At 46.1% G+C, this 25,716-nt stretch overlaps 2 protein-coding genes across 5 annotated transcripts in view; one reads left to right on the top strand and one right to left on the bottom strand.

Moving 5' to 3' along the window:
* The window catches only part of ddx31 (DEAD (Asp-Glu-Ala-Asp) box polypeptide 31), a 31,318-nt gene extending 14,692 nt beyond the window's left edge, over window positions 1–16,626 (bottom strand). Inside the window, exons 1-17 of one of the 3 annotated variants that reach the window (XM_018759310.2) lie at window positions 16,563–16,626; window positions 15,887–15,986; window positions 11,690–12,033; window positions 11,136–11,211; window positions 10,193–10,236; window positions 9,887–9,957; window positions 9,637–9,701; window positions 8,643–8,687; window positions 8,160–8,201; window positions 7,952–8,016; window positions 7,661–7,780; window positions 7,256–7,362; window positions 6,206–6,414; window positions 5,800–5,967; window positions 4,262–4,321; window positions 1,009–1,059; window positions 544–683 (exon numbers count right to left, since the gene is read on the bottom strand). In XM_018759310.2, the coding sequence (XP_018614826.1) occupies window positions 544–683; window positions 1,009–1,059; window positions 4,262–4,321; window positions 5,800–5,967; window positions 6,206–6,414; window positions 7,256–7,362; window positions 7,661–7,780; window positions 7,952–8,016; window positions 8,160–8,201; window positions 8,643–8,687; window positions 9,637–9,701; window positions 9,887–9,957; window positions 10,193–10,236; window positions 11,136–11,211; window positions 11,690–12,033; window positions 15,887–15,982 (1,703 nt within the window). In that variant the 5' untranslated portion in view covers window positions 15,983–15,986; window positions 16,563–16,626. Of the gene's footprint in view, window positions 1–543; window positions 684–1,008; window positions 1,060–4,261; window positions 4,322–5,799; window positions 5,968–6,205; window positions 6,415–7,255; window positions 7,363–7,660; window positions 7,781–7,951; window positions 8,017–8,159; window positions 8,202–8,642; window positions 8,688–9,636; window positions 9,702–9,886; window positions 9,958–10,192; window positions 10,237–11,135; window positions 11,212–11,689; window positions 12,034–15,886; window positions 15,987–16,106; window positions 16,394–16,505 lie in introns of those variants that run through there. The other 2 variants (XM_018759311.2, XM_018759313.2) reach the window with 2 other exon arrangements.
* Window positions 16,627–16,655: 29 nt separating this feature from the next.
* On the top strand, window positions 16,656–25,468 carry LOC108938668 (general transcription factor 3C polypeptide 4-like). 2 transcript variants are annotated; one of them, XR_003798282.1, is made up of 6 exons: window positions 16,656–16,973; window positions 17,138–18,838; window positions 19,427–19,557; window positions 21,465–21,553; window positions 21,911–23,613; window positions 24,678–25,468. XR_003798282.1 is itself a non-coding variant. In XM_018759485.2 (5 exons), the coding sequence occupies exons 1-5, from the start codon at window positions 16,662–16,664 to the stop codon at window positions 21,973–21,975; spliced, it is 2,298 nt and encodes a 765-aa protein (XP_018615001.2). In that variant the 5' UTR covers window positions 16,656–16,661; the 3' UTR covers window positions 21,976–23,986. The 2 variants fall into 2 exon arrangements, 1 of the variants encoding a protein (XP_018615001.2); XM_018759485.2 differs by lacking the exon at window positions 24,678–25,468 and having other exon boundaries at window positions 21,911–23,986.
* The last annotated feature ends 248 nt before the right edge of the window (window positions 25,469–25,716 follow it).

Below are 25,716 nucleotides of genomic sequence, written 5' to 3'. Positions count from 1 at the left end.
TAACCTCCTGTTCCGCAATGGGGTCCGCGGGGGACCTATAAACAGAGCGACGGGTGCAGGGAGCAGCAAACAGAGCCTGAAGCAGAGCGGAGTGCCTGCGAAATACTTCTCCCACCCGCGATGGCACCAGAGACTCTGATGAAGGGGGCGGCGAGGGGCCCTTACGTAAACTGCTGCGCTTGTGCTTAATTAGGCACTGTGTGCCACCGAATGACACTGATCAGCCAACCTAGCCACTGCGCTCTTACACAGCAGTGGAGGCCAAAACAGGAGCCAGAACAGGAAGCGAGAAGGCAGAAGGAAATGGGAGCTTCACACGATGCCACGGCCCTCTGAAAACAGTGCCCATCGGCGATGTGGCTTCACTACATCTCCCGTTTCTGCGTTTTGCGAGAAGATCACAGTACTACGAAGCCGTATTACACACCGAGTACAATTAACCCTTGCGGTTATGGACGTGATGACTGCAACTGTATATCAATCAATGAACTAAACGGAAGAGAGACCCTGAAAGGGAGGTGTGTGGTGAGGTCGTCAGCTGACCTGATGTTGTGATCTGCCAACACGTTGATGTAAGCCGTCTCAGAAGGAGTGAGGAAGAGGAGGCTGCTGCCTTGAGCTCCGATTCGAGCAGTGCGACCCACACGGTGCACGTACTCTGCAGGAGACGCTGGGGGGTTGTACTGTGTAATGCGTGCATGCACACACACACACACACACACACACACACACACACACACACACACAGAGGGATGAGCAAGGTTAAATTGGTGAGCTTCAATTATGCAGGGATGCAGAGAAAAGAAATTTCACTGAACTTCATGTAAGCAAATGTAATATTCTCCAGACTTTGCTAATACTGCCTGCTACTCATTTGTCGTTTAATATACCCATATGGCAATGTCACGAGCTCTTTACGTCTCTCAGTCCGAAATGCGAAGCGACTAGGCTCAGATGGCTTAAACCAGGCTGGGTTATGAAGATTAGGTGACTGATGGAAAAGCTCACCTGCACTATCCAGGTCACCTGAGGCAGATCCAGCCCTCTCGCAGCCACGTCCTTCAAAGCAAAGAGTCAAACACACAGAGCACTGAGACAGAGGCCTTGACATATTCAGTGGCAACTGCCGCTTTCAACGGAGACTGACAGTCTGTCAAGTAAAATGTCTGTAATAAACGACAAAATCATTAACTTTTCTCCACTATTTGCACAGGCCGGTTTAACATGAACCGCACGCGAGCCAGCGCAGACTGAAGCGCAAAGACCCATCGCAGGAAAGCGCTACGTGCTGTGCATATTCCTTGTGGTCATTTATTAGTTTGTGGATGGTAATCTCTGCTTTGTATAAATAGCTCTTGGTGGAGTGAAGGAGCTGCTGCATGGAGCTCTAACCCTTCTGTCCCTGAAGCTGCAGCCAGGATAAGCCGAGTCTTGGATTGGCGCGTCAGGCTGCCTGGGGTCTGCTGCTGCGCTGGCCGCTTGTGCAGATGGAGGGCAGGCCTGGGCAATGCCAGCTTGTCAGTCGGATTAAAACGACTCATTTATTCACTGAAGGATCTTGCAAAGCGACTGGACCAGACACGAGGGTGAAGGGGGAACGAGGTGGGGGCAGAACGGGAGGGTGTTAAACTACCCCATCATATCACCGCTTCACTTTTTGCCTTTCATCACGCTTCCAGGACTGCCAGAAGTCATTACGGTGCCGAGCAGAAGACTGGCAGCAGGGTGGCGCCCCCCAGTGCCTGGGCGACAGATTGCAAACCAAAATGGGTGGCGAAGGAGGTGAGAATGGAAGGCGATTGGCTCAGGTGGCCAGGAAGCAGGAGCAGGAGGAAGACAGAGGGATGATGACAAGAACTAGCTGTGCGACCTTTTGCATTAGGTGAATTACTTAAAGAGGCAACTGCTACATTTTGGTGAGCGTGCCTTACAGTGGCAGGTTCTGCAATGCGAGCAGCACTTCCACAGATGTCAAAGCACTGGGGAGTGGGGGCGGGGGGCCGAACCCAACGTCCCGGGGGCTCGATGTCCTGTGGGAACATAGCCTAGGCTGGGGAAAAGCTCACAAGGAGTCAATGGAAGGAGGACAGGGAGAGCGTGGGCTTAGGAGGAAGAAGCCTGCTGCATGATCATAATACAGTGGCCCGCATGTTAAGACAGCATTCGCAGGAACAAATACAACCTTACTTCATCTCTATGTCTTAGGACAGCTGGTAACACAACCCATAAAGTACTACAACCCTCACATGCGCCAGCACACTTTAACAACATGCGTAACGCAAATCTCTTCACTATAAATATCAAGCTACAAAAATGGGGAACATGTAAGCATATTTTCTACATAAATCATTCTTAATAAAAGCACCAGCAAAAGAGCAAATATGTTTACATTTGTCTAAAGGTAAAAATATGCAAAATTTACAAATACCAGTGTCTTAACATGCAATGGGAAAAAAAATATGATGGCACTGATGGTACATTTTATAACCCAAGCATGAAAAAAGGAGAGAGGTAGAGCAGCATGCAGCAATTTTGCTACATTTGCTTATTTTTTTGCAACACAGACTCATGGCATACCAACTGTCGTGATGAATAGCACCAATCCAATGAGGACGTTGCTCACTGGTTACCGGTACAAAACCTGCTGTGCTGAAGCTTTTACCGTAATATCCGATGACTTGACAAAACCTTCAACAAGCAGCGAATCACAAGGCATCTCAAAGAGTTCAGTTTAGTCCTCTTACTCATGACTTTCTCAGTGTGAAACCGGATTAAGTTCCAGGCTAATCTGCTCCTACAAAACCACCATAAGTCTTGATACAACTTCTAGGTAAATACTTAACACATATATAACTTTTCACAATGTACTCTGATGCTCCGATTCCCTCCGGCAATCCAAAGATGTGTTTCGCATTAACTGGCAAATCTTAATTGTTCTTACCTGTATGTGTGGATTCCAAAAGAGAGACAGCACTGCAACCCTGAGGTGTTTCCAAATATGTATGAATGAATGCAATTTAGAATTAACCTAAAAAATTAATGAATATATTTTCACGTTTGAATCATCCAGGACGGGTTACCATGCACAGCGACAAACACTCTGTGCAACAAGCATTTGCTAGTAATATGTGAAGTTAAAGCTGTTTGTACACATATCTGTTGTGCTCCTAACTGTTGCAAGGTGAGGTAAGACCTGTAAGAGTGGGTGAAAACACCAAATCTCTCAAGAAAGACTAATGGCCCCAGCTTTTCCCAGCTCAACCTCGATGTACAAAGGCTAGAAGGAAAGAAGACTTTTTTTTTTTCATGAAACCTTAGTGCCAAGTTAGATCAACGCCAACAAACCTCCAATTGTTCACGCTGCGGCCAGGTGACAACGAGGGAGCTCTGAAGGGTTTTTATCAGGTCTAATTTTTCTCGAAAACTGTAATTTACAAGTTGGTGGCAGGGGAAAAAAAAAAAAAAAAAACAGGAAGATTCACACTTGTGTGGGTCAGCATCTGTCGCCATTACAGTGCGGCTGCAGTGACGGCCAGTGGGCGAGCGGGCGAGCGGTAAACAAGCCGCATGTGACAGATTAGTAGCACACGCTAAAGGACCTTTCACTGACACATCATTCCTCTACTCCGCGAGTTTGTTTCACGGCAGCTGTCACTAGTGAAAGGGGGACTTTGGGGGAGGGCAAAGAACAAGGGCCAGCCAGGGACTTTGTTCCACTTTCAGGCTGTGGAGAGTATGACTTGTTCACACCAGGCCTGCATTTTTTTAAAAATGTTTTCAGTACGAATGTCTAAGTGCCATAATGAATACTTACCCTATGCTGGTATGTATACTAAATTTTCTTCCTTCCGTTGTGGGGTTTCCATGTTAACTGTACTTCAGTGGATGCTGTACAAATGACTTAAGACTTTGTGTTAATCTTAAGGCATCATTCTTAGTGGCAGATGAAGAGCATATTGTATTAGTGTGGGATTTCAGCGCAGCCTTCGAGCACCCGTAGGAGCACGCCGTAAAAAGCAAAGGCTGTATGGGCTAGATGAGGAGCCAGCAGGGCCATGTGCCAGGGTGTGGGAGAATGCTACCCCCGTGCACCCCATCCCCTGCGCAGGACCACGCTGGTCCTCACATGGCGCCATCATCTGATGGATTCTGGCAACCACCTTTTCCTTGACCTACACTGAAAGGACGTCCTCTCAGTTTTGATTTTGTTGCCTTCCCAGCCCCCCACTCTTTTTTTTTTTTTTTTTTAGAGCAAACTCACCGTGCAAAGGAGAATGCCAGTCTTGCACTGAGAAAATTCCTTGAACACCTCCATTCGTTCCTATAGGAAAAAGGAGCATCGCCGCGATGAAGAATGAAGATCTTACAACAAGCATGTGTGATGATGCCATTGCTGTCATGGTTATATCCCCTTGTGACAAACATTCATGCTGTTACAATTTGTAGTGTGAGTTCCTGAACCATACAAACAAGTCTTTGTGCTTAAAACATCATCCTGGAGACATTTTCCTTTTAGTCAGACTTGAAGTTCTTTAGTACTGTTGATATACTTAGCTGTATCATTTAAAAATTTTCAAATAAAATCTAAAAATTTACCTTGATAGTTGTGTTCTGACTTTCTTGGCATTTAACATCTCTTTGAAAAATATCAATGAATAAAAACACTCAAAAGACTAAATTACAGCTGTCAAAGACCATCAAGTCCCTATGATCTTAAAGGAATATGACCAGTATACAAACTAGTCGATACAATAATCATTTTAGTTGAACTTTGTACCTGTTAACACTGTTCTACCATAAAAATTGGAAACAAATAATGTGACAGCAGGTGGTGTAGGAGTTAAGGATAAGGAGCTTATGATAAATATTAATAGTTAAATTCCCAGGAGAACTGTAAAACCTAGTCCATAACCCAATTTGCCTCAGCAACACATATGTAGCTATAAAAATGTGTATAACTTAAAATCAGTATGTCAGTGGTTAGAACTAAGAGCAAATCTCACTCTCACACACACAAACATGGACTTTCGATGTGCACAAAGGTGTTAGGGTTTACACCATATGGACTGTAGCGATTAGAACACAGAGCACATTTCAAATCACATAACAGCAACACTTGCAATAATTTTTCCATTGTGTTAAATCAAAAAGCAGTGCTATTTAAATAAAATAAAACTAAATTTGTACTAAAGGTGTTACTGTTCAAGCACATTCAATTACGACCACAAGATGCATGCCCCCTGCGAGGAGAACAGCCACACAATGAACTGTATCAGCACTAGTGAAGAGCAATCTGCTCCGAACTGGAACAGCTGTACATCTCCTGCAGACCCCTTCACTGGAGCAGAAATCCCAGGCCTGGCCTGCGCTGTCCCATTAGCAAACACATCCATAACGCCGCCTCGCTGCCCGATGTGGCAGGCCTGATTCGGACCCGTCCTCTCCAATATCAAAGGAGAAGGGGCCAGCGGCATGTGCCAGCCTCCTGGGTCAGCCTCCCAGAAGTGCCATATGGCCAGGCCTGGTCCAGGCCCATTAGTGCTCCCGAGGCAAGGGTGACTGGAGGCCTGGTCCTTGAGCCACCGGCCCTCCCTTGGCACCGCCACCGGGCACGGCCTGCTTACCAACAGCTGGCAGAACAGGACTCCCAGACCTCGTTTGCACCCAGCCAACCGCAACTGTACTCACATGGAGCTACCGGTGGGTTCAGCAGTGGTAAGTCGGACCACGCTGCCCATGCGACACACTAAATCTCAAACCACCCTCCAAACACACAAGTACATACAAAGAAACACTCACCTCCTGCATCATGTTGCCGTGCAGTTGGTAGAAGAGGAGAGGCGCTGGCTGACTGGATGAGGGAGAGAGGTCTTCTTCCTTGCACAGAACTGTGGTGAAGAGTGCCAGCAGGAACTCCACAGCTTCGCAGCTTGACAGGAACACAATAAGCTTGTGGCCTTTTTCAAACTGGGAAACAGAGGAAAATAAAACAAAATAAAATTTGACTGGCAAAAATTTAACCAACTTCTGCCGTCTTATTCAGTTTCTTCACCAGGGTAGAAATCAACGGTTTTTATATGCTTAAAATATTCTGACACAAACTCACAAAACACTGCCTTTACAACATTCTGATTGTAAACACCAATAATGCACACAGTAAATACTAATGCACACAGAGAGCTGGGTGACTGTGGACATCTCCCACCTTGGCCTTTCCCAAGATGAACGCTCCCAGGCACACCAGTCGCAGCTTGCTGGGCACCAATACCATGTACTGCTTGAGCTTCTCAGGAACGGCAAAGCCATGAGGTATGCCTGAGGCCTGTGGCACCGCAGCGGCACACTCCTCCGTACCCTCACCCACGTGGATGCTGACCGGGTCCCTTACGCTGATCCCAGCCAGTCTTGAGACACCTGTGTCCCCCACGATCGGAAAACAAAAACACAAGCAAACAAAGCAATCAGCAGAATTCTGAGAAAGAATGCGAGACAAAAAGAGATAATTGTTGTGTCTCTTAGAAGGAGCGTGCACCGTCAGGGGTCTTTACCCACAGTACTCTAAAGCATAGTCTTCTGAAGGTTGTTTATCTTGCCCATAGAAAATCGTTGCCTTCTTGCTGAAGGCAAATTGAGGTGTCTCTGTGGGCAAGTCCCAGCTCTTGCCCGAACCTCAGTGCCCCTGAGCAAGTATTGAGCGCGGAAACACACTCCCGCTCTGATGGAGAGCTCTGCCTATCAGGCATGCCCAGCTAACAGCACGCTGCACAGGTAGTAACCACTTGTAATCCCTGACTTGGGAGCCTGGAGGGCACTAGTAGTCCTCCCCAGGCTGCTGGGGAGCTGCCAGCAGGAGAGCCTGTTCACTCTCGCAAAGGTGCACAAACCCCTATCGCTGCTATCACCATCATCCTCGCCATTATCATGAATACCAACAGGCTCTTTTTAAAACAACTGCATGTTCTGCAGCAACAAAGGCTTCCGAGAATTTCTCTATGGTCACATATCCCAGTAAATCAAAAAAGAAAAGGTGCATGCCAGATGATCCCCGGAGAGGTCTGACGAAATGCACATTAGCGTCGCATACAGCCATCTGACAACAAAGTGCCATTTTGAACACAACAAGCTGGGAGGATAGTGAAGAGAGGAGGCAACAAACCTACAGGGAAGCTCATGAACAAATTAGCCCTTGGGAAGGCTTTGATGTAGGAGCCGGCACGTGCACCGACCCTTCACGAGAGTCGCCAAGACAACTTGCCTTCAGTAAGTGTGGCGGACAGCAACACATTCTGCCTGCATGGGCTGGTGGTGTTGATGGCGTTCAGGATCACCGTCAGGTCCTTTTCAAACCCCAGGTCCAGAGTTCTGTTCAGACACACAGTCACTGCAGCTCAAAGACTCTACAACTAATGGAACAGACCTAAAACATTTGTGTTCTGCATCTTTCTGCAAGACACCAAAAAATGTTATGCATAAGTGGTAAACCGTTTATTTACCAGATAAGGTCTTCCTTGATATGCAAATATGCCCAGCATGGTAATGACTACTCTGATGCTAGTGGTGATCGTCAGAAGTGAAGGTCAAGTTGCTAATGAAGCTGTGTGTAATTACATAGCAATGGCATCACAAGGAGCATGAGCAGAGCCTGGGGGCATGAACCTACCTGTCTGCCTCATCTAGCACAAGCCAGCGGACAGCACTGAAGGCAATACTCAGGGTGTTATTGATGTGGTCGACCAGTCGGCCTGGCGTGGCAATCAGGATGTTGATCCCCTTGCGTAACCTGAGCCCAATAATTCGTTATGAGTTCAGTTTGATATGTAAAAACACAACATGCGTTCACTGAAAATGACATGAACATACCTGTATTAGTTACAGCGTGAAACAAAGTTTAGTGGAGACCAAGTGCTATATAGCGAAACCATTTTGAAATTCATCCAGTGATGGACCTGACCTGGCTTTCTCCGATTTCCTTTTCTCCCCACCCATCAGAACTCCAGGTACAATCCATGTGAAGGGCTGGTCCAGCACAAAAACACCCCACAAGAACAAAGATGGATAAAATGAGACAAAAACATTCGATGGTCCAAAACAGAAGGGAAATCCTGGTCTAAAGCCAGATCTAACCAAGTCACTGAGATGGGCACAACATGCAGGCTCACCTTCAGTAGCTTCTGGATGATCTGAAAGCTCTGTTGTGCTAGCTGTTAAGTGTTCAGGAAGGAATGAATGAACGTTAAAGAAGCAGCTACAGAACACAACGATAAACTCATGAGCTGTGGGCAGCAAACCCACTGCATTCTGTCATAAGGGAACATACACTAACATCCTGCTAGACCACCTAGTGCCCCTGCACAAAGAAAAAAGCATGACACACTGAACACTGTGCTTGCAATGCTGGGGCTTCAAATAAAGGAAGGAACACCAATAATATGTACAGATGGTGCCTTTAGGTATAGTGTTCCTAGTGTTCCCAACATATTAATAAATGAGGAGAAAACCTTCCCCAGGAACCAATTACAAAAATTGTAAGAATCATTTCAAAGACTTTTGCGTGCTGAAATTAGGTGCTGTCCAGTTGTGTCTTCTGAAATGTGCAACAGAAATGCAAAGGGGGAGGGTAAGATCATTCCCAATTCTCATACCTCTCTGGTGGGGACAACAATGACTGCAAATGGACCGTCTGCTCGCTAGAAAAAAAAACAACAGGGGGAAAAAAAAAGTGATACGCTACACATTTCTAAAATATTAATAGCCTACATGGATCATTAACAATGCGACATAATGCCTTCATTCATTTATTAATTAGATTAGCGGCAAAAGAAAATAACATTGTGCAAAAAATGATTTATTCTACAAATATTTTTTGATGCGTGTTATTCCTATTTGTTTGCGAATCTCAGCTCAGCCGTGCAACAATTGTGCTGACATGAAAACGCGCCATCTCTTCATTTGGGTTAAAGCTCACTGCAAGGCCTCAGAGCAGACGCAAGCGACGCAGGCTTGTCTGCCTTTCGGTGGGCCAGACAGCTGTCAGTACTTCAACGCTGCTTCACTGGGGACAGGCTGCTTCAGGAGACGACAATAGATCTGTCAGTGTTCTTTATTACAGCCCGCCAATCCAGCCCCACTGGGTATTTAGCTTTATTTAGTGATGCACTGTCACTATTTATAAAAAACATACAAAAGACATGGGGCAGGTGAATAATTCAAGCCTTTTAAAAGCATTGTTTTCTTGCTGCTCGTCCAGCGAGCAGGTCTGGGTGTCTCTGGTTACTTGGGCAGAGCTGATACTGCTGTTCGGTTTAATCAAAGTAGTGTTCTCTTCTCCCTGCAACAAGGAGCCTTTTGCATTGTGGCTCACTAGTATGGAAAGACGCAGTCAACAGAAACGATCATCTGTCCCCCCGCCCCACAGTTCTTAAATTACCTACTGTTAATAAGACTGAGTTTGGCATCAACAGATGCTGAATGTCAGGTGGGGGGGGGACTTCAGAGGTAGACCACTACTATACGTAAGAATGGTTAATAATGCGTCGCGTTCATCACGAAGTTTGAATAAACAGACTGTGCTCAAACCAACAGCGCACGAGAACACACAAGAGGCACACGTACATTTAATTCAAAGGACTGCCTTACCTTGATTTTTGGCTGTATTGCCTGTAGAGACTGAACCAGTGGAATCCCATAAGCCAAGGTCTTGCCTAGAACAGCACAAAGAGGGAAAGAACAAAGAACAATCCTCCTCTGACGTCAAATAATTTTAAACAGTATTTTCCTTCCTGTTTGCCTTTTTCTGAAGCAGGAAAAGATTAACTACTGGGAGCAATGATCAGAGATGAAAAATCTGCACAACCCCTGGATTAATCTCGGTATGGTCCAAACCTACCTGAGCCAGTCTGGGAGCGCACCACCGCGTCCCTTCCAGCCAGGAGTACAGGAATGGTCCGTTTCTGGACACTGCAGGTAAGCAAGCCGAGCAGGAAGGTGGAAATTTGGTTAAAATGAACTAGGTTATTTCCATCAGTGGTCAACCTTTATAAAACAATTTCCAGTTGATGATCCAAAACACACAGTTGTGTGATGCACATAAGCTAAAGCGTGCTACTTTATTTCTGTGTTCCCAGAATAACTGAACAGGACAAAATTTCATACGGAACAGGTTTACATAATGCTTCATGGAGTAATAATGTACCTTGTCATACTCGTCACCTTCAAGACATTGTTAAGAGTAGACACCTGGGAAGGGAGCCAAAAGACAGACAATGAGCAAGGAATTATGTAAAGTGAAATAAAGAATTAGATGAAACTACCATAGTAAAGCACTAGTGTCCTTTAGCTATAGTAAGCATATTGTTCATCTTCTCGACAAACAATAACAATTTTAACATTTCAGTTTATGAGTTGGTACTTTGCTTACTTTATACTGGCAATATCTTTCAGTTTGTATGTATTTGGAGGATAGATACTTTAAAGTCTTTCTGTAAGTGAGCAAACAATTTTCTTGCATATGTTTTCCCAGCATTATTACATAAAACTTTTAATACTGTAATACTTTAAGTACTGATAATAAATTCTTCACTACATTGCATTTAGATTTGCCTCTAAGCAAATAGCAGTTTCAGTATGCCAATATATCTTTGACATTAATTCTCTTTACACAGGCATTAATAACAACTGTGCATTTCTGATAAATAAATAGCTTGAAATACAGGAGGCAGCTGGTGACATAGTGGTTGGAGCTTCTGCTTTTGGACCAAAAGGTTGCAGGTTCGAATCTCACCTCCAGCTGTAGTACCCCTGAGCAAGGTATATACCCCAAAAATTGCTCCAGTAAAAAAAAGTCCCAGCTGTTTACTGTAAATGGGTAAATAATTATAGATATCTTAACATTGTAAGTTGCTTTGAAGAAAAGTGCCAGCCAAATTACCAAATGTAAATGAGCTCAGTAACTGTGAAATCCAAAAAGGAAGGAACAAAAAGTGGGAAGAGAAAATGAAGGATTACACCTTTAAGGAACAGCATAGCGGATTAAACCCTCGTACTACTAATGACAGAAACTGTCAACCAGACCTGTACTGAAAACCTGTGCTGAACTCCCTCAGACAGCAAGGGGAGAGAAGCAGTGCATCACTCACCAAATGTGGATGTAGCTCCAGATCTGCAAAGGAGTCACTTGTGAACATTGTCTCCTTCAGCTGGGTCACCGCAGGCCTGAAGTCAGAGCCAGCAACAGAAGGTAACGAAATCCACATGGTATCAACAGCATTCCTCCTCCCTCCCAGCACCTCCTCCTGGAAGATTCCAAAATAATCTTCCCCAAATAACTGGGATTGTCTAAAATTATTTCAACAATCAGCAAACAGAAAGGACTGCTCCTTCTGCTGCACAGCCGACGAGCAGGCCTGGTGCAGGACTATTAAAGATCTTCTGACGGCCTGGCCACTGTATTTACAGCCTGTTTTTGGGCAGCAGGTAGCTTAATGAGTAATCCCATGGACTTGCAACCTGAAGGTTATTGGTTTGAGTCCCTGGAGATGTCCTGCTGTAACACCCTTGAGCTCAGCATTTAGCCTAAACCTTAATGTTTAGTTCATCTCCAGTAAAAAATATCCAGCAGTTTAAATCTTGCTCTGGAATTCAGTGATGACTAAGCAGTTGGATATAAATTAATATGCATTAAACAACCTACTTGTGAATGTCTGGGATATCTGGGTTATTTTTGAACAGGGAAGAGGTCTTGATGAAAGGCCTATCCTCTCCTTTTCTGTCTTCTTGCTGGCTCTTCTTATGGAGTTCTGGGGTTCCTTCTGATTTTGAGCTGGGTTTCTCTGTACTCCCTGGCTTCCTGGCTGAAACTGGTAAAGTCCCTTTGCTGATGTCTTTGTCCTTGGTAGTGAGTTTGGGGGCTCGATCATGTTGTAGGGTCTGGTGGACATGATCAGAGGTGTTCTCAGGGATGTGTGCCACCTTTTTGGCAGAAGGACCCTTTGGCGTTAGCTGTGCTGCTTTTCTTTTCTGAGCTTTTCTCTTTTTCTGGAAAAAAAAAAAAAAAAAGGTCACATACAATGGCTAGTTTAGAACCACGCAGGCAAATTCACCTCTGAAAAGTACAACAAGAACAGCTTACAAATTTGTTAGTAGCACATGGCACTATGACACAATTCATATCACAATATGAGATGGAAATGGCACCTCCAAATCCGAGACCATGGTTCTCAGTCGGAAAAAGGTGGATTGCCCCCTCCGGGTTAGGGGGGAGTTGCTCCCTCAAGTGGAGGAGTTTAAGTATCTCGGGGTCTTGTTCATGAGTGAGGGGAAAATGGAGCGGCAGGTTGACGGACGGATCGGTGCGGCGCCCACAGTAATGCGGTCATTGTACCGGTCTGTTGTGGTGGAGAGGGAGCTGAGTCGTAAGGAGAAGCTCTCAATTTACCGGTCAATCTACGTTCCTACCCTCACCTATGGTCATGAACTCTGGATCATGACCGAAAGAATGAGATCGCGGATACAAGCGGCAGAAATGAGTTTCCTCCGCAGAGTGGCTGGGCGCACCCTTAGGGATAGGGTGAGGAGCTTAGCCACCCGGGAGGAGCTCGGAGTAGAGCCGCTGCTCCTCCGCATCGAGAGGAGCCAGTTGAGGTGGCTCGGGCATCTGTTCCGGATGCCTCCTGGACGCATCCCTGGGGAGGTGTTCCGGGCATGTCCCACTGGGAGGAGGCCTCGGGGCAGACCCAGGACACGTTGGAGAGACTACGTCTCCCGGCTGGCCTGGGAACGCCTTGGGGTTTCCCCAGAGGAACTGGAGGAGGTGTGCGGGGAGAGGGAAGTCTGGAGGACTCTGCTCGGACTGCTGCCCTCGCGACCCGGCCCCGGATAGCGGAGGAAGATGGATGGATGGATGGATGGAGTTGGAAATGGCAAAAAAAATTAATAAGCAAGCAGGATTGCAAATACAAATGTCCAATATAGCAGCTTTAATTTTCAAGGAAAAGGATTAAGCCACACGTTACCCAGACATTTTCACATTCATTCATAACAGCTGACGCTTGTCTTTAGTGTGACTTAATATTAAGCTCCCTACAATGCCTTACCCATTTATACAGCTGTATATTTTTTTTTTTTTTTTTTTTTTACTGGAGCAATTTAGAGTAAGTACCTTGCTCAAAGGTGCTACAGAAACAAGTGAAATTTGAACCTAGGACCTCTGAGTCCAGAGGCAGCAGCTCCAAACAAAACCCTGAATGCTTCTACACTTCTGCTACCTACTGGTTTATTATTGCTATATTATGTAATTGCTGTAAAATGAATTACGAAAATCACATGCAACTGCAGGAGCAATTTTTAAATGAAATCTGACCAATATGATCAACACTGAAGTCCCTGGGAGGATATTGCTTCTGCACACTTGAGAGAGGTATATAACATGAATTTATGTTTAAAAAATTGGTGAGATGACTTACTGAAGTTAGTGGCAGTTATAATTTTCAATAATCAAACAAATGCTGAATGACTGAATACCTGTTAATAATGTTATATACAGTACATTTTTTTAAAAACCTGAGAACTTATGTCTTAATAAACAAAACTGTATATCGCCCCCTACAGGATGGTGTAATATCCATGTTAGAACTGTTTTATAGATATGGCAAGCCTCAGTTCACTTCATAATTTATACAAATGGGACACATCTCAAAGCTGAAAAATAAAGGTTTTCGTAGTATTATTGTACAGTATCTCAACTCCAGCCCTAATCATATACCACCCACTGTGTGGGAATAACAGTACAACAAATATTTTTCCATCTTAGAATGTAACAATGTATTGCAACGACCTGCATTACTGGGAAGTGCCATATTTGAGTGGGAAAATGGGTTTATTGTAAATAGTTGAGAATTGTGGGTAAAATGTGATTTAAGTGTTCAACTGCTATGGGGGCTCACACGGAATATAAGGGGTGAGTGTCCGTTGGCCAGGGTGAGGAAGAGGAAAAGGAAAAGCCTAAGAGGGTCTAAGGGGGGGCACAGTGGCGCAGCGGGGTTGACCGGGTCCTGCTCTCTGGTGGGTCTGGGGTTCGAGTCCTGCTTGGGGTGCCTTGTGACGGACTAGCATCCCATCCTGGGTGTGTCCCCTCCCCCTCTGGCCCTGTGTTGCCGGGTTAGGCTCCGGTTCCCCTTGACCCCGTATGGGACAAGCGGTTCAGAAAGTGTGTGTGTGTGTGTGTGTGTGTGTGTGTGTGGGTATGGCCCTCAATCTGTAAAAAAAAAAAAAAAAAAAGCAAAGTACTTTCCTTTGCATGCTCTCTACACAGTTTTCAGACAAACACACCTATCAAGAAACACTTTTATTATTATTAATTTGAATAGCTACTTACAAAAAACAGTGACAGGCTCATAATATAAGCGTATACTGATTTTACCCTCCTGAACACCGTATCCCTTTGCGTTGCGCACTTGCGCTGGGCTTGGCTGCAGTAACGGTACCGAAATTGAATTTTCCCGCTCCTACTCCTCCCTCCTACACAGAGGTTTGCGCCGTGCGGGCGGTTCGCAGCTCTTCAGCCTAATAGCGCCGCACACTGTGCGCGTCTTACAAGTTTGAGCGACGAAAAAAAGTCACCCGTCAGCGTGGTCAGAGTGTTTCGCACAACAGGGGTGGCCAAGCTTCAGTCAGGGGGGGCACTGGCCATCCGTGGCCACCATGTAGCTACGCCCCTGCCACTAACTACCAGCTGTCTCTATGTTATACATTTGCACTGGCCCCAATAAATCCAGGAAGCAACAAGAATCATAGAAACGAAAACAGAGGGAGTTTTGCTGTTGCGGGTACAAGAGAAGTCGGGACTTGGGAAACGCTGCTAAAAGGTGTGTTGCTGAGTAATGTCCATCCCAAAGGTGGCAAAACTGGACTACAGTCTACACTAGTAGGAGTGATCAAAACTCGCAAGCATGTGCAGGATACCGGGGGAAGGACGTTTCGTAAAACGTAGAGCAGGGGCAGTGTGGTTTCAGCAAGTGGATCCTGCGTAAACAAATCATCTCTCTCTGTACTTATGGCAAAATTAAAGTAAAGACTAGTAACACAAAAACTGTGCATGTCCAAGCAGCTACATTTAACGCAAAAACATGAAAATAACAGCCAGATACATTGTTGAAACGTATCACGAAAGCTTTCAGGCTAAATTATTATTTGTGCTGTAACACAGCTTGGACACCTATTGCTCACGTGGTCACAGGGCAATACTGTACTGGACAGTAAGTAATGTAAATGTATATCTGTATCCCCAGCGATGGAAAAGAGCTCAAAGAGACGCTGCCTGCGGCCGGACCCCGCGCGCGCCACGCCGCTCCATTCGAACGCGCGCACGTGCGCACCCTCCTGCTTGACGTAATACTTCAGACACAATCAGCGTCACGGCTAAGTTGAATAATTAGGTCAGGGAAGCTGTATTTCACACAAGCGTGGCCAGATAACGTGCTCAGACGCTGCGTGCGCGAATTCCCCGGCAGGGATTTACGAGGAACCCTCCTGCCCCAACAGTAACCAAAAAGTCGCGCGTGGCTACTGTCAATCAAACGACGGACCACGCCCCCCCTACACAGTTGACCCCGCCCCCACGCACTCGGCTCCGCCCCCACGCACTCGGCTCCGCCCCCAACCGACATTCGCACAACTCCCTCATATATTATCTCAAGTTTTCCGCTTTTACGACACTCAAAAAAATACCAATGTATCGCAGTCTTCGATCTTAGCAGACATTCCAGAGAAGATACACCACAGCAATATAATTATAGCTGCAAGTTATGCAATTTACATCATGAACGAGCTTTTTAGGACTAATAATATATAATACGCTAGTCGAATAATGTGATGAAAGTGTGTAAAGTACCCATTTGTCTGAAGGTTTGTATGGTGTCCTCGGCCGCTTCCCCGAGTGGAACGATGGGACTGTCGCCACATTCAGAATCAACGTGTCTTCGGACATTTTCCTGTAAAAACACACATGATGATACGTCGGTGAGCGGCGATTGGGGGGGGGGTCTGATATCGGTAATATTTCAACAGAATGAATGATGTCTAAATATTCACACAAACAAAGAGCTCGAGACCTGTACAAGCTGACACACAGGAGAGAGCTGAGGGTAGAGAACGGAAACCCAGACGTGCGGGATTCCCGTGAACGTGTGTAAGTAGGAACCGGATGGAGGAGGCAGTCACACACACACACACAACTGCACCGCACGTGCGAGCGCTGGCCATGTGCCCCGGGCCTCCTTAAATCACCATATCTGCGTGACAACGGTATCATTTCGCATACAGTGCCGTGGACAGTCTGTGGACACTTATCATGGTCCAGTAGTTCCCCACACATGATGATCATCTTAGCCTTAGCCACCACACAGCAGTAACATGAGGCTCACTGAGGTTTCCAGTGGGGTCTAACAGCAGTATTTCAAATACATGGAGCATATCAGTGAACAGAGCCGTCCGCGTGTCGCGCAAAATACCATTTTTTCACTCCACGTAACTCCTTCGATCAGACGGAAAAGCGAACGGCCACTTACTGACTAGTACGGCGCCCGCCGTCTCGTGCCCTCGCGAGGAGCAGCGAGGTCCCGCCCACCGTGACGCAACTTCCTGGATGCGTTCGTTCTTATGTTCCAATGGAAATGGCGGCTTCGAGCCCGCGGCGCTCCACCGACGGAGACGAGGCCGAACCCGGCACCGAGTCCGAGCACGAGTCAGACCCTTGGCTCGGACAGGGACCCATCGTGAAGAGGGAGCCGGCGGTGAAGCTTCCCAGTCCGGTGAGCGGCTTGGAGCCGCTTTCGTGGTCTGAAGACCACCGGCTGTCGGCCTCCAGCACCAGTAACATCTCTCTAATGGAGATTCTGTGCGACGTGCACAGCTGCAGCCAGGAGCTCATCATGCAGTGGACCTCCATCCCCGTGCCGGACGGTGTGTGTGAGCTCACGGTACGCGATCTGACTTGCTAGAGAGACAGTCTGTGTGTGTGTGTGTGTGTGTATATGTATTGTTGTTGCAGATCTTTGTAACTTCACCAGTGGCTGAGTGTGTCTGAGATGTTTCTAACCTTTTTCTTGCATTTCTATTCTCTTTCAATCTGCCCTTCGCTAAGGTGGGCCTGGACGAAGACGGACTGGAGGATGAGGGAAAACTGTCCAGTGACAAGGATGGGGACAGAAATCCCGGTGCCGGAGGCCAGCTGCCCCAGACTGGCTTCAGGTACACCAGCTGGTCTCCTTTGGGCTGCGACGCCAACGGCCGCTGCCTGCTCGCCTCGCTCACTTTAGACGGCCGCCTCACCGTCTACGGGAATCTGAACCGGCTGCAGTGGGTGGCTTTGGCGGACCTCACCGAGCTGTACCGCGAGATGCTGGAAGAGAAGAACTGCTCGGCGTCGGGCTCGGCGGAGGACGCGTCGGAGCTGCAGCGGCGCCGTCGCATGCAGAACCCCGTGCGCATGGAGTGGTCCAGCATGTGCTCCACGCAGCAGGTCCAGAAGAACAACGAGTGCAAAGATGTGGGTACGGTTCTGCTCGCCGTGCTCATGGAGAACGGGGACTTGGCCATCTGGCAGTTTAAACTTCCCTTCCAGGGCAGAGACTCGGTGCTCTCGTGCAACACCATCCAGTCGGGCGTATCCGCGCCCAGCGTGCTCGCTTGGTGGGAGTACGAGCACAGCGGGCGAAGGATGAACGGCCTGATCGTGGGCAGCTCGGTGGGGCCCGTCAAGATCCTTCCCGTCAACGTCAAGGCCGTCAAGGGCTATTTCACCCTGAGGCAGCCCGTGGTGCTGTGGCAGGAGACGGACCAGATCCCGGTGCACAACATCAAGTGCGTCTCGCTCTTCCACCCGTACCAGAAGTGCAACTGCAGCCTGGTGGTCGCGGCGCGCGGCTGCCACCTCTTCTGGTGCCTTCTGCTCATAACCAAGGCCGGCCTGAACGTGCACAACTCGCACGTCACCGGACTGCACTGCACGCCCATCACTTCCATGACCGCCAGTCGCTACGGGGGCTCCATTTTCACGTGTTCGGCGAACGGCGTCGTCAAGAAGCTCACGCCAATATTCACCGACGTGGCTGTCATGTTCAAACAGGAGCAAATCAACTTGCCCAGGGGTGTGGAGGGCTGCAGGACGCATGGAATTGCCGTCAGCCCGAACGGGGCTTATCTGGCCATGGTCACCACGGAGGGGGTGACTAACGGCCAGCATCTGGTCGCTCGGACGTATCAGGTGCAGTTCGTCACGCTTAAGACTCCGGACGACGCGGCGGCCGAGCTGCTGGAGTCCGCTATCCAAAATCTGTTCAAGCAGACGGACCTGCTGGATCTGGTGCGCTGGAAGGTGCTGCGTGACAGGCGAATCCCCCCCATGTTACTGGAGGAACTGGACGACAAAGTGCACAGCACGGGTTCCACCTACCTGTGGCGTTTCAAGCTCTTCCTGTTCCGCGTGTTGTACCAGTCTCTGCAGAAACCCCCAGCGGGGGCACGTTGGCTGCCGTCGCACGATGACATCAAGGTGTTCGTTGTGGATGAGGACAGCGAGGAGGACGGAGAAGACTCCGCCGCCGGGACGTCGGAGGGAACGGGACTACTACGGGGTGCCGAGAGCGAGGCCTCGGAGGAGCAGATGAGTGAGGTCATTGCTTGGATTGAGGCGGTGGAGTCTCACCTGACACGTGAGCATATGAAGAGGGTGCTGGGGGAGGTTTACCTGCACACCTGGATCACTCAGAATACCAGCATCCCCACCCGTGGTGTGTGTGACTTCCTTATGAGTGACCCCACCTATGAGGACCGGGCTGCCAGGGTAAGGCTGCTCTTCCAGCAAATGAGTGTCAAGAGCCTACAGCCAAATCGTAATTAGAGAATAATTAACTGTAAGTTCAAGCATGATTCAAAAAGTGACTGCACAACATATTTCAAGACTCCTGTACCGTTCTGGTGTTGGTTTTTTTGCAACAAAAATAAACGTAAAGCGTATTGAGCGTAATCGGTATGAGCACGCCGTTAATCGATGAAACGGCTCAGAAAATTTGGGCCTCTTCTCTTTGGTGGGGTTAGGGTCAGTTTCAGAAAAGGAAGAAAGTATAGGAGCAGGTGTTGAACCACGAAGCAGTGAGGGGAGGGTAATGGAATTGCTTGAAATGGTTAAGGTCCGAGTAGTTCTCGGGGATGCTGGGATGTTAAAGACACACCTGGTTCCAATGGTGCGTCTGAGATGATTGTGAGAAACTGGACCGAGACGTTTGTTGACTTGGTATGGTGGATGTGAGTGGGTTCATGAGAATTTGTCCAACTGCGCTCTGCAAGACCTGGCTGGGTCCAAGACGGCATGTGATGTGCCCGAAGAGCTTGTGTGTTTTAAGGTGACATTTGAGATCTTTTTCTTTCTTAGGTCCTCATTGGACACATCTTAAAGAAGATGAACAAGCAGACCTTTCCAGAATACTGCAGTCTTTGCAAGGAGGTGCTTCCTTTCACTGACCGCAGACAAGCAGTGTGTAGCAACGGACACATGTGGCTAAGGTACCTCTCCCTCACTTGCATCCTCAACGGTTATAAACACTTTTACGCTGTTATTACTGCCCTGGTTATTCTCTGTGAAACACCAAGGGGTTTGCTAAGTGACCTCATTATTATTATTCTTATTAATAACCATAAATTAGCTGACACCTTTGACCAAGGCAACTCTGCTGGGTTCCTGTATTACTTACAATGATTTAAACATTTATACAGGAGAGTACCGTAAAATCCCTAATTAACGCCCCCACCCATTTTTGAAAATACCGGTATATTTTTTTTCGAGTTGGCAGAAAAGTATGGGGGGGGGAAAAACTTACCAGTACCAAGTTTTAAATCGCATTCTCTTCCGTAGTCCATAACATGAAACAATCCACAAACACATTAATAACTATGTGAACATGTCAAACTTCCGTGAAAAACACTGACATTGACAACTGTTTAACCGTATTAACACATTTACACACTGTAAACAACAAAGATAGTCCGCTGGTTTTTTATGTCCGGGACTGTCGTAATCCGACACCTCCCCGACATCCGTCGCATGCGAGTGGTCAGATTCAGAGTCCGAAATTTCACACCCGGCAAGACCAGTACTACCCCCGGCAACGTTCTCAAGCACATTTCACTCACGTGAAGTTCATCTGGGTCAAAACCATTGAAGTCTGCCACCGATTCTTCGCTTTCGCCGTCTGAAAGTTGTCCGAACAAGTGGTCCTCTCACCCATCCACGGCTGCTGTTATCCCGCACTTTTTTGAAAGACTTCAGAATCATATCTGGGGTAATTGCAGTCCATATGACCTCTAATAAACGCCCCCTTTTGGAAAATGTAATGCCCCGGGGGCGTTAAATAGGGGTTTTACAGTATTACTGTATAAATTCACAGCAGGTACTATAGCAGGAGTAGGGATTCAAACACATGACCTTTTGAAGTGACAACTCTAACCGTTGTGGTACGTTGTGGTCTTTTATAGCAGGAATTCCAGATGTGGCCCAGGCCTGTTGTGCGCTTGCTGAATAACTTCATAACTGGTAGCGAAACCTTATCATTTGATTTAAGGAAATCATTAGTTCAGGTAAGAGTTACAGTCCAGGACAGTCGGTTCCTGAATGGCCACATGTGACATTTTCTCTCCGGCGCTTCAGAAGAAAATTAATTTCTACATGTTGGCAGCTTTGTGATTGCTCAAAACTCCATGTGTTCTTTACCAATTTTTGGCCTATGTTCATGCAATACAAATATTTAAATGATATATACTTCACTACTGGACAGCAGAGGCGACAAACGTGCACTGTGCCAGAAACTTAGTTTGATATGAGCGGCCAAAATAACGAAGCAGTCAAGGCAGGGAAATTAATTATCAGGATTTGGTGCTTCTATCTGTTAGAAATGTGTCAAAGCGCCAATTAAATTATTTATGCATTTTTTTTTTTTGTACAGTGTGACTGTAATTGCTTTTGTTATAATCAGCTGGATGCATATGTTGCCCACTTATTTTTCAGCCGGTAAACTGTTCATCTGCTTCATCTGCTGCTTTGCTGTATTATTTCGGTTCTTATTTTTTGCCCCTTTTCCAGACTTTGCCGCCTCTCTCCTTCCCATTCTCTCATGCTTGTCGTTTAAGTGTTGGAACACACACAACTGCAGTCGTCTACAGGCTTTGTTCACATTTCAGATGATCAGGAACCTGCAGCATTTTGACGCCAGATGTCTTGTTTTTTGTTTGTTTGTAATGTGTATTAATGGCTGTGCAGGATCTCGCTTCTCTTTCACTTTTTTCCCACCCTTGATATTTCCAGCCCCCCCACCGCCCCTTCAGCCCCCACCCCCTGTGCTCTGTAGTCAGGTGCTTTATGCTCTTTTACAGCTCCAATGATACCGCGAGTGTGAAGTGTGCGCTCTCTCTTCTAGGTGCGTGCTGTCATACCAGGCCTGTCAAACGCTCACGTTCAGACGCTGCCTTCTGCAAGACAGCATTGCCAGACACCCCGTGCCTGAAGGTGCGCATCCTCCTCCCCTCCTACGGCTTTGGCGCTACCTCCGTTTGATGCCTGTTTGAACTGGGAGCGGTAGGGAGCTAATCCTCTGTGCTCCAAGGCAGGCTTTCAGATTGTAAAGGACGAGCTTTCATTGTGTCAAAAGTGTTTGGATTGCTGTTTGCAGCGTCACTAAATTCAAATGCTCTGTAAAAGCAGGAAGCGGATAATTAATTGACTTAGTTTTCCTTGGATGGATGTTCTTGAAGCACTTAAGTTTGTGGAGACGAGCAGTTTTTTTTTCTTTTCTTTTTTTTCTCTTCCTGGTACTAAGTCAGGAAGGCACAACTAACTGAAATTCTTGTCTCTAACCTTTCCCAGACCCAGACTGGATCAAGCGCATATTGCAGGGGCCTTGTACCTTCTGTGACTCGCCTCTCTTCTAGCCAGCTCGCGTACCACGCTACGGCTGCATCGTCTCAGGCATCGTGACACAAGCCTATCTAGACTCCACGGACAGTACACTTTATTATGTAAATGTAGTTATGCTTTTTATTATGAATTTTATTATTGAGTTTTAGGATCTTTCCTCATTTTGAGGAAGACTGTGAGATAAATACTACAGAGCCTTTTTCTTAATGTACAGAATTTCACTAACCCTGGAAATGGACACTTGGCTCATCTTCACCTCAAGTCTTTGTTACTGTATAATTTTTTTGGGGTTGATGGCCAGAACAAAGTAAGCTCACCCCTCCCCCCGTCTTTATTTCTTCTTCTACCCCTATTTTCACATTTGCAAAAAAAAAAAAAAAAGTTGTCTTTCTTGTCTGTATGCCTTTGATAACTGTAATTTTCAAGTGCCAAATTATTTAAATGCACATTTGACTTAATTGGCTTGAGAAAATTTTGTGTTGAACAGGCACTTCCTTAGTCATGCAACCGTTCACTTGAAGAACTAAGACAAGGACTTCATATAGATGAGGCTAGAGACGGGGAATAAAAAAAAAAAAAAAAAAGTATGCTGCGGCCATCCCAAGGGTATGCCCTCTAATAAGATTCCACAGTAATGAGGGACAGACCCTGCTGGCAGATGTGAAACTAATTTTAATTAATGGGGTTAGAGTGCATATTGTTAAATATGATTAACCCTTTTTTGAGAACAAGGGTTGGGCAAGATCTTCCCCAACCACGTGACACATATTCCCCTGGCCGCTGCTGCCCAACACGGAGGTGAACCGCGGCTGATCAAAGAGCCGGGGACACTTTGGAGACCTGCTGTGATCCTGGGCGTCCCCATCATGTGTGTTCATTTGCTCTGTTTCCACTTACACTCTTGACAGCAGGCAGAGAGGGGAGCTCTCTTTCCGCTTAGGGCCAAAGGGGCAAGGAGTGCTGTGGAATTCAAACGGTGATACCTCATTTGGATGGCTACATCGTTGCCTTCTCGAAGCCCCGGCTAAAGAGCGTTGCCTTTTCGGTGGGACGGTCGTAATGTAAATGTGTCCTGTACTAATTTGATTTGCATCCTTCCAGTAAATAATTCCATTTTACTCCAAAGAGACCCTTCAAAATCATTGTGCTTTAAAAGTTATTCTTGTCAGTATCGGCTATTCGTATGCAGTCGTTACTTATAGCGTGTATCAACTTAGCCACACACGGCATCATGCGCAACACATAAGACTGAACTTGAATTTCACGGACAATTTAAAAATATAATTATTCAATGAGACTTTTTGCCATTTTTTTTTTCCCACCATTATTACGCCACTTAATTGAAACCTTATATTTCCGTTGATACGCACACGTAAGGTAACTCTGGGCGGACGAACGCAGGAACGGCTCCACGGTTGTGCCCTTTGTCAGCTGCCCGGTTTTTACTAAGTGGGCTGTACGCTTCTCTTGTGTAACGAAGATGCTTGGCGGTGAGCGTAGTATTCCTCCAGTTTACCTCAGCCCTCTAGGTGCCTGGCTGACCGCTGCTGTGGCAATGAAGGGAAGAGGTCCCCAGTCATCTCACCCACAGAGTTAAAGGGGACACCTTTCGTTCCCCTGTCCTCTGTGCTGCAGAGGGCTAGTATGGTGAGGTGGGTACTTGAACCTGGATGCCTACTGTAGAGCACAGCAGTTTAGAAACTAAATATACATCACACTAGATGATGCCCATTTCTGTAGTCCAGCACCATATGCATAACGCAGAGCATTATTGTGACTCTTCCAGGATGCTCATGGTCTCCTAGCAAACATTCCGCTCTCCACAATTTTATAGTTAATTATATGCGATTCCGTGTCATTATCAAAAATGAACATCTGTGATTTCAAGTGTCCCTGGTTTGACGTTCAACCTTTCAACTACAATGTCAGTGATGCTGTCTGCCAAGGCACTGTTTGAAATTGTTTGTTAAATTATCAGGGGTTCCTTTTGCCCATGTTTACTACTTGTGTTAAATATGAGTAATACAGCAGAAATTATTTTATTTTGTGATCAATTTATAAATAGACATTGAACATACTTGTCTTTCATATGTAAAGTCTCCCCAAAATAGACATGGAGCAGATTTAAGGTACAGTATTGCTGTATGGCACTTTAACAATTTTCTTCATTTGACAGTATTAAATTTGTCTTGTTAAATTCTTTTTAGGGTTCTAAAAGCTCTTTAAAATCTAAAATGATTCAGTATGGCTACCCTGAATTTCTAAACCCATTTTATATGTGGATTGAGGAAACACAATTCTTCTGTAATTATCAACTTAATTTTCTCACATGTTGACAGTGATATCTTTTTTCAGGTTTACCCCATTACTACGTTTTATTCCATATAATTATCAAACATGCAATTCCCCACATTGATACCAAGCCCTGCCTACTAAATAAATCAGTGAATCCGGGATCTGAACAGGCAAGGGAAATCGAGACTGTAAATATAAAGAGAGTTGGGGGGGGGAAATGGCTAAACTTTCATAAACGTAACACCCTCCCCCTCCTCTCTTTAATGAAGATACATTTACCCATGTTGGAGTATGCAAAAGAGCTTCGTGTCCCAGACTGCGTATGCTGTAATTAAGTCAGTCTTGGACTGTCATGGAGATGCATCTGAGGGGAGTTTTAAAATGTGTCTGTTAACATGTTTTTCCTAACTGTTATACTTAGCTCGCTTGTCCCAATGGAAGAGAGCCATTGACCCGTGACGGCCTAGCAAGTGAGAGGAACGCCAGCAGGAGATGTCAATAACCAGCGCGTTGCTCGTTCTCGGCGTGTGGCCACTGAAGCGCAACTAATACCTCCCTGCACACAGGCCCAAACAGACTGTATTTTACTGCTACATTAATTAAACAAACTCAGAATTAACGAGCATCCTGTCTGCCCCGTGACAGGAGTGGGTCAAGGGGCTTTGTGTGTATGCAGAATAGGGGCCTTTTTTTGCCTATTCCCTGATGTTTACTGGCTGCTGTGAGACGATGGGGAATTATAAAGTGGTCTAGAGAAATAAGACTCTGTCCTGCTCACTTCTGTAACAGATCACCACATAGTGCACACACTTAGCTTGCAATTGTTTTCATGTTGAACGTTATACTTTAAACTGGCAAGAAAAATGTATCGATTAATGAAGTGGAGTGGACAAAAAAAATGAGTAATGTATCGTGCCAATCAGACAAAGACATATTCAGACCCTTAATTCTACTTGAAAGTTTGGAAAACCCTTGTGTCCTTCAGTTTTACCCCTAAATGATTATTTAATGAAAAACTCTTTATCTGTCACAAGAGGTGTGTAATGACCCCGGATTCCGTATGTTGCTTTAGAGGAAATTGTGCGCAGTGGAAAGTAGGGCAGCTGCAAAAATAAGTGAACCCCAAGTTACATTGGTCAAACCAAGTAGGTTAGTAGACTCAGGTGTGTTAAGTAGTGTATCTAGCAGTGTAAGTCACCTTGGTGAATAAGGTGTGTGGGCTGGTAACACTACATAAGAGTTCATTGGAAGTCGCTTTGGAGAAAAGCATCTGCTAAATAATTACATGTAATGTAACTCATAATTATTCATTTTATAAGTTTATTTTAACATTTCATAGAAGAATAATGACCATCCCTAGATGGTTTACATACTCTCAAGGGGCACTGCATGTCAGATTTACAGACATAAAATAAACAAAATAAACCTTAAACTATGTGAAACAAGCCAAAATTGGAAAA

Source organism: Scleropages formosus, chromosome 17 (genome assembly GCF_900964775.1).
Source record: "Scleropages formosus chromosome 17, fSclFor1.1, whole genome shotgun sequence".
Lineage (NCBI taxonomy): Eukaryota > Metazoa > Chordata > Actinopteri > Osteoglossiformes > Osteoglossidae > Scleropages > Scleropages formosus.
This window is presented reverse-complemented; position numbering and strand designations above follow the sequence as displayed.